We start from the raw sequence: 12,261 nt of genomic DNA, 5'->3' as shown, positions 1-12,261 counted from the left end.
TAATAAAAGCTGATCGCACAGATGAAAGAAATCCTCGTCTGAATGTCACAACCCTTAACCAGTATGAAACTAATAGTTTCTTCCAATATCACATGTGACCTTAAGCACAGTGGGTTCAAACCGCGAAGGTTCACCAAAACATTAAAAATTAGAAAATTTTAACAAAAAACCCTCAGTACTGTTCACTTCAACGAAAAACCATATTTGTACATTAAAAAGTCAATTCTGGTACAATTTATTTTACCATTTATTTTTTCCTTATCGTTAAAACTTGAAGTTTCCAATTAATTTTCATTAGTTTTCTTAAAAATTACCCCAAGTTCAAATGGTATACTTTTGACTCCATAAACACAGTAGGTTCAGACCGCGAAGGCTCACCAAAAAGTCGTCGTCACGTTCAGTTAGGACATCTCTTCGGCAGCAGAGTTTGCTTCTACTTAAAGCAACAGAGAGAAAAGCACACTCCCACAAACTAAAAATTCTCTGCACCACCACCGTCATTAATCTGATCTCGCAAGAAATCCACCAGAAGTTCCGCCGACAATGGCGTCACCGCTGCGTCTCCTCCTCCTCCCACTATTTCTTTCCTGCATTGTTTTATTGAGCCACCAGGTCAAATGCGATGGAGGTAAAGTTTTGTCCCCTTGCTCAACAGCTTTAGTTGACTTCCAAATCTTGAGGCTTTGTGACAATGGTGGAGTTTATGAAGTCTGTTTCTGTTTTTATGCATTCATGATTTTATTTCCATTTTGGTTTTGTTTCTAATTTATCAATATTGTGTTCAAACCCCCACTTCAGATGAGATCTGATTAGAGGATATTAATCTGGGTTTAATTAATTTGGATCAAGAAAAAAACAACATAGAATGTGTATTAGCTTACTGGATCTTGTGGATTTAGTGTTTTGCAATTGTTGTTGGAGTGTTGTGGGAAAACTACAATTTAACTCTCTGCATCTCACTGGAGGAATCAATGATCTGTAAAGACCTAGGAAGAGATCCTAAGGACTTGTATCATTCTTTTCTTGAGTTTCATTCCCTTTCGGAAACATCTGATAAAATTGGAATGATACAATATAGGCACAGTTCGCGTTCAAAAAATAGGCGTAGTTTGGGAATTCGATAGAATTGGAACGATGCAAAATAGGCGTAGTTCGCGGGACTTGTAGTTCCTAAGTTGTGTAGGATCCAAGGTTGTCAATGTTGGTCAGAGAGTTGCATTGTCGGTAAAAATTGTTGTGCTATATTGTTTCTAGTTTTAGTTCCATGAACTCTGGAAAGATAGGAACATATTCTTGGGGCTAATTCTACACAAGACTGCTTGTCGAAAAGATAAAGCGGAATAGACCAACCACAAAACACTACATTGCTTGCGTAACTAAAGAATATTCAGGCCAAGACTCGAAGCTAAACTCTGGTTTGAAAGCCGAAAGTTAACTTGATATGCTGCCGCATGATTGTCTAGTGGAAGACTGGAAGTAATATCTCCCTGTGGACTTGTAGATCTTGCTAATGAAACTTCCTTTTCTCTTTTCTGCAGTAGATGAGGAAGATAGTCTTCTTCAAGGCATCAACAGCTATAGGGCTTCCACCTTGAACTTAACGGCCCTTACAAAGAATGCCAACGCAGAGTGCCTTGCCAAAGAGATAGCTGAGCAATTCAAAAGTCAACCCTGTACAAACACAACAGGGTCCAACACAGTACCAGGCACGGAACCTAATTTTCCTGACTATCCAAAACTTTTAGCCAAATGCCATTTGAATGTCTCTAACACAAGAGATGGGGTCATAATGCCTGCTTGTGTTCCCAGCCTCGTTCCCAGTCTGGTCCTTACCAACTTCACACAGTCTCAGTACTCTGATAATCTTAACGACACTAAGTTTACCGGAATTGGAATTGGCTCTGAAGAGAACTGGATTGTTGCTGTCCTGACCACGAGCACACCAGAAGGAAGCTTTGTGACTGCACAAAGTTCACCAGATGCACAAGATTCCGCCAGTTCAGTTTCCAAGATCAGTCTGGTTCCCTACTTGCTATTTCTGCTAATGGGTTTTATCTTTCATTTGTAAACCAAGAGGATCTCCATACAGTTCATATTTTCTTGGCTATTGCTGCATTTACGGAGAAATCTCAAGCAAAGGTTGCTATAAGGTAAGTTTTCTGCTTTTTCGACACAAGAGATGCATAAATTTCCAATGACAGCTGCTTTGTTGGTGGAAAGATTATTTCATTCTTGCATAACTTGATGTGTCCTGTAACTGATAGTATCACCGTTGTTATTGAGCTTTCAATTTTCTGTAGTTTTGTGGTAGAATGCATGAACCGTGCTCATTTTCTTCGTTGTCATCAGTACTTAAATAAAATTTGCACTCCGTTATATTATATATATCGAGTCACAACAATGCGGTATGATTCAATCATTCAACCAACAAGAATTTAGTCGGTTAAGGCTGACCATAATTTGGTGTGAACCAAAACAGGACCAATCGACAGATTATGTTATGATCAATTATTTCTGATCGAGATAAGATTTCAACCCTTTACAACCTTGGATTAGAGTTTCGTATCTCAATCTCATTTGTCAAATTGTTATCTTTTGATCCCTTCACTGTAAAAGTGAGGTCTCTTATCTCTTTCGCTTTCACCCTCTTTTATGAATACATCCTTCAAACCCTCAAATTACTCTTCCCAATTACCAAACTACAATGGCACAAGAAGGATATGATGGCTAATCCTCCGAAGCGGAACGCCAAGCTATGGTGATGATATTGGCTGTGTACGAGGCACAAGGCAAAACATGGCGGTGCATAATCAAGCCGAAAATGCATTCCACGACGTATCCGGCCCTAGCGGACTGAAGTTCAAGGGTGACGAGTTCATGGATACATGCGATTGAACAGGACAACTAAAAAAGCCTAAATACATCAAAGTAAAAAATCTCCTCTCTAATCCATATTTTCCTTGCTGATATGAAACTAGACTTTTCCAGCTTCGACCAATATTGTTGCATCCGATGTGAAAAACTCCAAATGTGAACAAATCCAATGATACACTTTTGATACGAGGACTCGCTTCATGTATTCAATTCTCATTGTCATCGCTAATTCAAGCGCTCTTTTATCTGCTCTTGTTGACAAACAAATACCTCCTCACAGCAAGCAATATGACCCATGTTGTCTTTGTGATCTTTTCCTTTATCATCAAAAGCAATGCCGAGCTTAGCACAGTTTTCAGTATCTGAGCCTGTAATCCCTTGAAGAAACCCAACAGCCCCTCTCGTTTCCAAATGGCATAAAATGCACCTGAAACTGTCCTTTGGGACTTTTGAGATTTGCTTTGAGCTCCGTTGCTGCCTTCTTCATCTTCTTCTGCAGCTTGAATCATGACCTTGCACCTGTCGCATTACATAAAGGCCGTATATGAAGGGACGTACGATATGCATCAATTCTAAAAACCTGTGTTGCCTTTTTCTGTGAAAAACTAAAAATAAAGTATATGCGTGCTGCATAGGGGATCGATAGAATTGAATATCCACCTGATGGCTGGGTATGTCAAGCACGATGCAATACACTTTGAGACAGCACCCAATATGAAAGCAGAAAGGGCAGAAAGAGCTTCTGGAGATGACTTTGTACCTGTTCTTTTGCTCAGCTGTCCTCTCAAAAGCCTTTGTTTGAGCTGATCAAATACTGTGTACTGTACAAAAAGCAGCTCAAGATTCAAATTAAGTTGTCGTTTTAGCATCTACAATTATAATAGCCTGTATATGGTATATCGTAACCTGAGCGCACACTTGAGTACCTGGATAGATGGGTTAGATGTCAAAAGAAGAGATATGCCGAGACCGTCAAATGCCTCAATCCAAGTCCCCTCTGAAAGCGTCTTCCAGAGTCCTTTGGATTTCCCAAACTCACTTGTCTGCATCTTTGAGGATGCTGTATCCAAGGGCTGCAAGTAAACACCAGAAACTTGAACATCTTATAGCAAGGACTAAAATTAGTAACTAAAAAGATACGAATACGAGGCCTTTGCTTTGTGACAGAATACGATTTGGAACTGGTCTTTGACTCTTAATGGATTAGGACTAACCGGCATTTCTTTGGTAAAGGAAAATATTGTTTTTTTAACTCACCTGTGTCACTATGACTGTACAAGCCCCGGCAGCGGCTGCAACCATCAAGTTTGCTCTTGTTCCCATGTTTTTATTTCCACTTTTCTCCAAGTATAACCTCTTAAAAAAACTGTATCCATAGAAGTAGATGAACTGTGAAATAAAGGACTGAAAGTTCTTTGTCCCAAGGCCCTGGTACAAAGAAAGCACCTGATGGGTAGAAATTGCTTCCCATAACACATCAGAAATGTTCCTGCAAATGCCAGAGAAATTTAACTTTTGGAACTAAAGAAGTTTCAGATGATAGTTGCTTTATGAATCATTAGAAAAGGCAGTCGTAAGTTAGCTGTAAAACAAGAGATCAGATAACGTTCAACCTACGAATAATACTTCCTGGGGTGAATGAAATTTCCTTCTTTCCTGTACTTCTCAGGTGAAACAAGTTCAAAGTGAAAAGGAAGACAAAGATACATACCGAATTCCGTTAACTAACAGAAGAGACAGAAAAGAATGATAGAGCTGGTTCAAAACAACAAGCTAAATCACTGGTCGCTAGCGTTTGTTACTCTACGGTTAGTTCATGGAATTTACCTCATTGCTTTTATGGAAAAGACTAAGGGCTCATTTGGATGTGCTTTTAAAATGATTGAAAGCACTTTTAGAGAATGTTTTTAGTTTCCAAAAGCAGTTTAAGTGCTTCTTCCAAGAAGCATTTTAAGTGTTTTTCCAGGATTTACTAACATTTTTACTAAGGATTGTTTCCAAAAATATTTTCACCAAAAGCACTTTCAATCCTTTTAAAAGCACATCCAAACGAGTTCTAAAAAGATCACATTTTGGAGGCATATCATATAAAAAAACATTGTTTAAGCATAATACACAACTGCAGGCTCGTCTATGAACAATCTTTTCGGATATCAGACACACACAGAGTAATCAAATACAACTCTAGTTCGACTTTCATCTTAAGTCAGCATGAGTAACAATTTCTTTGGCACAAATGTAGAACTTAAACTTAATCTGTAATCCTATTCTAGCAAATGACTAAGCCAAAAGTTCAAATTTTGAACATGCCAGCCTATGAGATAAACTGCAACTACATTTCCAACAAAATTCAATATGGGTAACAATAAAGCGCAAATCATACAAACAATTACATATCATAGGACCCAATGGTACAATTCTAGTAAACAAGTAAGCCAAAAGCCAAAAGCCAAAAATCAAAAGCCGAACACCAAAAGCCAAAAGCTTTGAGCATGCTAGCATACAGCATAAACTGCAATTACATTCCCAATAAAAATGTGCAACATAGGTAACAATAAAGCTCAAATCATACAAACAATTAGACCCAACTCAATAAATAAAAAAACACAGAAAAGAAAAGTTGCTGAAATAGCAACCTGTATTTCTGCTGATGGTGGGCTCGGACTTCAGCTTGGTACTTGGTCTTGCAGGTGTCAAGAGGGTACAGGATGGTGGTGCTGACCAGAGCTCCAATGGCGCCGGACGTTGCCTCTGCAACTGATTCCAGATCAATTCCCATCCTCTTCTCCTTGGGGAATCGGAATCCTGGGTTGGGAAAAGAATTGGGACTTTAAGGGAATGGTAAAGGAATGCAATTCATAGGGAGCTGGGAAGGGTAGGTCCGTAAATATGGAGGTATTGTACGGCTGCGGGCGTTAGTGAGCAACTGAAAGTGACGCAGAGAGAGTAGTAGCCAATAGGGGAATTGGATCCCCAGCCTAGGGATACTAAGAATCGACGCACACGGACCGTTGATTAAAAATCGTGCGGTCATAATTTTTCTTTTTTTATAATTTTCATGCAAAACGATATTGCTTTATTTTTAAAAAATATAAAAAACATTTAACTGAGACCGTACGATTTTTTATCAACGATCCGTGTGCGTTGATCTCTATAATCCCCAGGGAGAGGATCCGACGAGGATCTAAATCCGCCAATCGGGATGGGTTTGGGTCATGGTTTGTGTATCTTCTTGGGAAACAGAAACATGAACAGTATTCTCTCTCATTGTCTTGCATGGTTTCCAACCCTTTCTTTTGTAACGCTTTTGTTAAGAGTGTTTTCAACTTTCAACTATAGTAGAGTTGAAATTTACAATATTCAAGTACTAAATGAAAAATTACTTGAAAAAGTATTTGTTAGGCGGTTCTTGAAAACGTATTTGTCAAATTCATATAAAAGCGTTTTTTACTACCAGAAAGCGATTTTACTCGTTTTAGATGTAATTCTAAACTTGTTGATGAAAAGCAGAAAACCAATCTCTTCTACTACTAAGAACTTTTTTTGTTCATTAACTTCCTAAAACCACTTTTGGGAGATGTAGAACAATTTTTAGTGTCACACTTGCTTCAAATCATAGGATTGTTGATGCATTACATTAGTTCGTTGGATTTAGCTTTGTTATATTTACCAAAATCAACCCAAATTTGGGCAAGTGAAGCTATTACTTAAAACCTAAAGCTACCAAGTTTCATACTCATTCTTTTATGAGCTATTTGCAAATGAGTAAGTCTTAAAACTCGGCTCTGTAGTCAAAATACTTGAGCATCACTTTTGTATAACGTACAGTTTGACCAAAAAATACATCTTTAAAAAAAATCACGTGTAAATGACTAGTCTCGTTAAAATTTTATCTGGATAAAATCACATAAGAAAAACTCCAGTAACCAAAAAAAGGTACCACACAAGTCAAACAACACACAATCATCTATTTACGTCGTTTATCAATGATTACAGACTCATTTACATATCTATTATTGCAACTTGACTTTAACAATTGATAGGTAATGAATTTTTGTTTTTCGATAACTAATTTTTTAAATATTTCACACTGACCTTAAAAGTTGTTGAGGCTATATCTAACATCTTTGATAAATATTGGGGGCAAATGTTTAAAAGAAAAAAAAATTAAAGTATTGGTTCATTAATTTTGACTCAATTAGATTTTTTATCTATAAATAAAAAAATTGAAAGTATTAATTAATGAACTTGTCAAAATGTGAAGCAATAATTATTTTGGATAATTTTATTAAAACTTCCGTCCTATTGCAGTCATATTTAGAATAAGAATGTGATTGTGTAAATCCTAGTAGATATGAGAATGTATCTTATATTCCTATTAGGAGTTGATTACCTATTAAATGTTGTAACCTAAAGGGAAAGGTTTTTACCTATCCTACTACTATAAATAAAGGCACAATAATGTGAATCAAACACACCTCACAATTACACATCTCTCTCTTCTTCTTTGTAATTGTGGTCGGCCCCCTCTCTCTAAACCCTAAATCGTTCAATTAAATAGGCCTACAACATGTTATCTACATGATCTTGCCAGAAGCTGAGGAATTGACGCATTATAGGAGGAGGCTATCATCCACCAAATTCAAAGGCTTATATTCGTTTTCTGCTAATCAAGTACGCTTAATATAAAAGAAGATACTTGAAACGTCCACGAAGCATGAAAACATTCCCCATGATGCATGAACTCCTCTATGTTTATATTTTCCTTACGATATATATATTGTATATGTTCGTATATTTGTCAATATATATATATATATATATTTATTTATTTATTTGTTTCATGCTCACACAATTAAATTGTTATGTGGAATATGTGAGTCAATGTATAAGATTAAATTAGAAGCAAATTTAGGGTTTAGGAAACCCTAAGGGATTTCAAAAACAAAGGGGGGATTGGACATGGTGCGGCACACCACCACACCATCACTGTGCAAGCAGCAACCAGGCCTCGGCCTAGAATCAACCTTGACAGGGGTTGAAGCCCGAGCCTAATCATGATGCCTTGGCCCGCCTGCCAACAAGCTCATGTGCTTGCTGGGCCTTATGTTGCCCCGAGCTGCAGCCATCCAATCCAGCCCAGTAGGCTGGAATTTTCCCACAGCCCACAAGGATGGGCTTAACCCTTGCACGCCCGAACCCACAAGCCAACTTTCGCTAGACCTAACCCGTGCCCCCCTCGGCCCAGACATGAAACCTAGTTACAGCTGAGGTTTTTCTCTAACTCCCGTAAGCATTTGGGCTTACCCCTTGGAACCGTGGCTTGTAGCCACCCCAAGGGCTAGTTTTAGTATATTGCATTCTGTGTTTCTTGCATGAACCTCTCATTATGAACTAATTGTTCATAAAACTAAATTGAACTTGTAGTTTCAAATTTAGTGTCTTTGAAACCTAAAGTTTTCATTCAAAACATACCACATGAAACCTGTAGTTTTCATGTATAAATTAAACCAATACATGTCTATAGAACCTGTATATTCTACAATATATGTCTATGGCTTCTATATGACTAATCACATTTTTCCCCTCTATTTTAGGGACATTTCAAACTTGAACAAACTCAATTTCTCCGCTCTATAAGTCTCTGGAAGAAACTTTCTGAAGTGGGTTCAAGATGTGAAGCTCCATCTAACTGCAAAAAGCATTAGAGCCACCATCGAGACACCTATCCCCAACAAACTTGTTGACGAAGCTCAGAAGGCTACTGCAATGATCTCATTTGAAGACACATTTATGATGCACTGCAGACTGAATATCTCGCTAAGGATGACCCACGCACCCTTTGGCTTGCTCTGGTCGACCGTTTCAATCACCAGAAAAACATCTACTTGCCTGAAATAAGACACGACTAGCAATATCTTCGCTTCCACGACTTTAAGTCTGTGAATGAATACAACTCTGAAGTTTGTAGAATCCGTTCACTATTGAAATTCTGCAAAGTGAAACTAACCGAGTCAGATCTCTTGGAGAATACCTATTCGACATTTCATGCTACCAATATTGTCCTGCAGCAATAATATAGGGCATAGAAATTCACCAAGTTTTCGGATTTGATCTCTGTTTTACTTCTCGCTGAAAAGCAGAACTAGCTTTTGATGAAGAATCATCAATCTTAACCCACTGGCTCGAACGCTACGCCTAAAGCTCATGCGACATATTCTAGCAACCATAAACGATGAAAGAATCGTTATGGTCATGGCAATGGGCGGCAAGCCCCACCACGGGCCCAAGGTCAATAAAGTGTCGTACCTAAGGGAAGAAATATGACCCAGTAGAGTCCACCACTTGACCCTAAGACCCCAAACTTCAAGAATAAGGGCAAAGCTTCTGTTCAGCCCACTTCTACTAAACTAGACATGTGATATCGCTAAGGATCAAGGGATCGTTGGTCGCGCGTATGCCGAGCTTCCCTTGAGGTTATTGCCAAGTATCATTCTCGTCATGAGTCTAACTTTGCATATGTGGATCATCCGGAAGATGCAACTACATCAATGGAGATATTGGATTTTCAGGAGGCATCAGCGCCTATGGATGAATAAATTAGACATGTTTTTAGGGTGTTTACCCTTAGTGCCCAAACCGGCCCTACCCCCCCCCCCCTATTTTTCTAGGTTTATAGTTTAATTTTGAACAATTTTTCTAAGTATTTGGAATAATTGTTTGGTTTTGGTTTGTTTTGAATTATGGATTATGTAAGATCCCACATCACCCAGGTAAGTGATCCTTATATGTATATTCTCATTCCTACCTAGCACGAGGCTTTTTGGGAGCTCACTGGCTTTAGGTTCCATAGGAACTCCGAAGTTAAGCGAGTAACGCGCGAGAACACTCCCATGATGGGTGACCCACTGGGAAGTTCTTGTGTGAGTTCCCAAAAATAAAACAGTGAGGGCGTGGTCGGGGCCCAAGGCGAACAATATCGTGCTACGGTGGTGAAACGGGCCCGGGATGTGGTGGACCCTGAGCCGGGATGTGACAGATTGTTATTTGAATGGATATTATTTTCCCGAATTGCTTAATTGAATGAATGGACTTATATTTATGCATGTGACAAATTCAATCAATTTATTTCTAGGTATGTCTAGTGGGAAAGTTAGTTGTCTGGCAGATAGTGCAACCACGCACACTATATTACGTGAATGATACTATTTTACTAACTTAATACCCAAGAAAACTCATTTGACAACTCTTTCAGGCTCATCCAACCTAATTGAAGGATACAGAAAGGTACGTATCATGTTGTCTAATGGTACAATTTTGACCATTAAGGAGGCACTCTATTTTCCACGTCCCAGAAGAACGTTGTTGAGTTTTAAAGATATTCGACATAATCAATATCATATTGAAACCAATGAAGATAATGGTTCTGAATTTCTTTGTATCACTTCATATGAATATGGCCAGAAACGTATTCATGAGAAGTTGGAACGTTTGCCGAATGGGTTGTACATCACAACCGTTCACGGCATAGAAGCCCACAGTGTGGTTGGCCCTATGCCTGAGTTCCAGGATACTTTGTTGCTTTGGCATGGCCGTTTGGGACATCCTAGATGTGACATGATGCGTCGTATCCTCAAATCTTCACACGGCATAAGTTACATCCCTTTGCTGGACTCCCGCTATACAAAACATGTTTTTTAGGGAAGTTGAATACTCAACCCTCATATACAAAGATTATTACCCTAAATTTCTTCAGGGGATACAAGGGGACATTTGTGGACCTATCCAACCAATATGCGGACCATTTTGATATTTTATGGTGTTGGTTGATGCATCGACACGTTGGTCACATGTTTGTTTGTTGTCCACATGCAATGTCGTGTTTGCTAAACTCCTAGCTCAAATCATTAAGCTAAGGGCTCACCACCCTAATTATCCAATTAAGTCGATTCGACTAGATAATGCTGGAGAGTTTATGTCACAAACTTTTGACGATTATTGCATGTCAGTAGGGATTGATGTGGAACATCATGTACCCCATGTTCACACCCAAAACAGCCTGGCAGAAACTTTCATAAAGTGACTTCAATTGATCGCTCGGACTATGGTTATGCGAAACAAACTGCCAGTATCTGCCTGGGACTATGCAATATTGCATGTAGCTATGGTGGTCCGCCTGAGGCCCACCACTACTCAACCACATTCACCATTACAATTGGTCACTGGATAGGAGCCTGATGTCTCGCATTTATGGGTGTTTGGGTGCATCATTTATATGCCAATAGCATCACCGCTACGTACCAAAATGGGTCCTCAGAGAAAAATGGGAATCTATGTCGATTATGATTCGCCATCAATTGTTCGTTACTTAGAACCCTTGACATGATATCTCTTTATAGCACGTTTTGCAGATTGTCACTTTGATGAGACAATCTTCTTGTCGTTAGGGGGAGATAAACATGGTAACGTTCCTATAAAACGTCGCGAATTGTCGTGGTATGCTTCCACTATGTCTCATTTAGATCCTCGCATTGCCCAGTCTGAAACTAAGGTGCGACAAATTATAGATCTTTAAAGCATTGTTTAAAGCATGCCGGATACTTTTAATGATCTAGCAAATGTGACAAAATCACATATACTCACTGTAAACACACCTGTAAGGATAGATGTACCCAACGTACATCAACAACCTGCATGGGAAAGTTGGACCGTCCTCGAAGGTAAGGAAGCTGCACCCTCCACGCGGCAAGGTACATTAGCGGTTAGCCAATCATCTGCTTCAACCCTGAAGCATGGCAGACCCATTAGTTCAAAGGATTCACAACCCCGGAAGAGGAAAATGGCACCAACTAGTGTTTGAATCTGACCATCATTCACTCATCCGTTCCAACGCATGAGGTTATTCTAGATTACAGTGATGCTTCAGATGAAACATGTCGGCCTCCCGAGAATCGCGAGATTTTGGTTCATTACGCAGTATTAAATGAGGTTTGGAATATGAATGAGGTGATCGTCGACGATGCATTTGCGTACTCAATAGCTACTGACTTCATGTTTAGCAATGACATTAAACCACGTTCTGTTAATGAATGTCGATGTAGAACTGATTGGTCAAACTAGAAACAAGCAATCCAGGTCGAACTCAATTTGCTCACAAAATGTAAAGTGTTTGAACCTATCATTCCTACACCACCACGCGTGAAGCCCTTTGGCTACAAGTGGATTTTCGTGTTGAAACGTAATGAGAATAATGAAATAGTGCGATACAAAGCACGCCTCGTAGCGCAAGGCTTTTCTCAGCGCCCTGTGATTGATTATGAGGAAACGTATTCCCCCGTAATAGACGTTATAACGTTCTGCTACTTATTCAGTTTGGTAGTTTTCAAA

The 12,261-nt window shown here is 39.1% G+C and overlaps 2 protein-coding genes across 2 annotated transcripts; one reads left to right on the top strand and one right to left on the bottom strand.

Moving 5' to 3' along the window:
* The first annotated feature begins 370 nt into the window (after positions 1–370).
* On the top strand, positions 371–2,381 carry LOC137737303 (uncharacterized GPI-anchored protein At3g06035-like). The gene is made up of 2 exons (XM_068476745.1): positions 371–628; positions 1,539–2,381. Exons 1-2 carry the CDS (start codon positions 544–546, stop codon positions 2,066–2,068), a joined length of 615 nt encoding a protein of 204 aa, XP_068332846.1. The 5' UTR covers positions 371–543; the 3' UTR covers positions 2,069–2,381.
* Positions 2,382–2,801: 420 nt separating this feature from the next.
* On the bottom strand, positions 2,802–5,758 carry LOC137737302 (peroxisomal adenine nucleotide carrier 1-like). The gene is made up of 5 exons (XM_068476744.1): positions 5,511–5,758; positions 4,132–4,363; positions 3,801–3,947; positions 3,535–3,695; positions 2,802–3,393 (listed from the first exon to the last, which is right to left on the bottom strand). The coding sequence occupies exons 1-5, from the start codon at positions 5,651–5,653 to the stop codon at positions 3,117–3,119; spliced, it is 960 nt and encodes a 319-aa protein (XP_068332845.1). The 5' UTR covers positions 5,654–5,758; the 3' UTR covers positions 2,802–3,116.
* Between the last annotated feature and the right edge of the window lie 6,503 nt (positions 5,759–12,261).

This window comes from Pyrus communis, chromosome 6 (genome assembly GCF_963583255.1).
Source record: "Pyrus communis chromosome 6, drPyrComm1.1, whole genome shotgun sequence".
Lineage (NCBI taxonomy): Eukaryota > Viridiplantae > Streptophyta > Magnoliopsida > Rosales > Rosaceae > Pyrus > Pyrus communis.
Note: the sequence above shows the minus strand (reverse complement) of the source record. Positions and strands in the feature narration are given on the sequence as shown.

What these genes read in the sequence shown, in the direction of transcription:
- LOC137737302 (XM_068476744.1), bottom strand. Translation starts at nt 5,653, where the DNA reads ATGGGAATTGATCTGGAATCAGTTGCAGAGGCAACGTCCGGCGCCATT. An exon ending in GTACAGTCATAGTGACACAG is followed by an intron (nt 3,948 to 4,131) that starts GTGAGTTAAAAA and finishes GTTTACTTGCAG; the next exon opens with CCCTTGGATACAGCATCCTC. An exon ending in TTGACATACCCAGCCATCAG is followed by an intron (nt 3,394 to 3,534) that starts GTGGATATTCAA and finishes GTAATGCGACAG; the next exon opens with GTGCAAGGTCATGATTCAAG.
- LOC137737303 (XM_068476745.1), top strand. Translation starts at nt 544, where the DNA reads ATGGCGTCACCGCTGCGTCTCCTCCTCCTCCCACTATTTCTTTCCTGC. An exon ending in CCAGGTCAAATGCGATGGAG is followed by an intron (nt 629 to 1,538) that starts GTAAAGTTTTGT and finishes TCTTTTCTGCAG; the next exon opens with TAGATGAGGAAGATAGTCTT.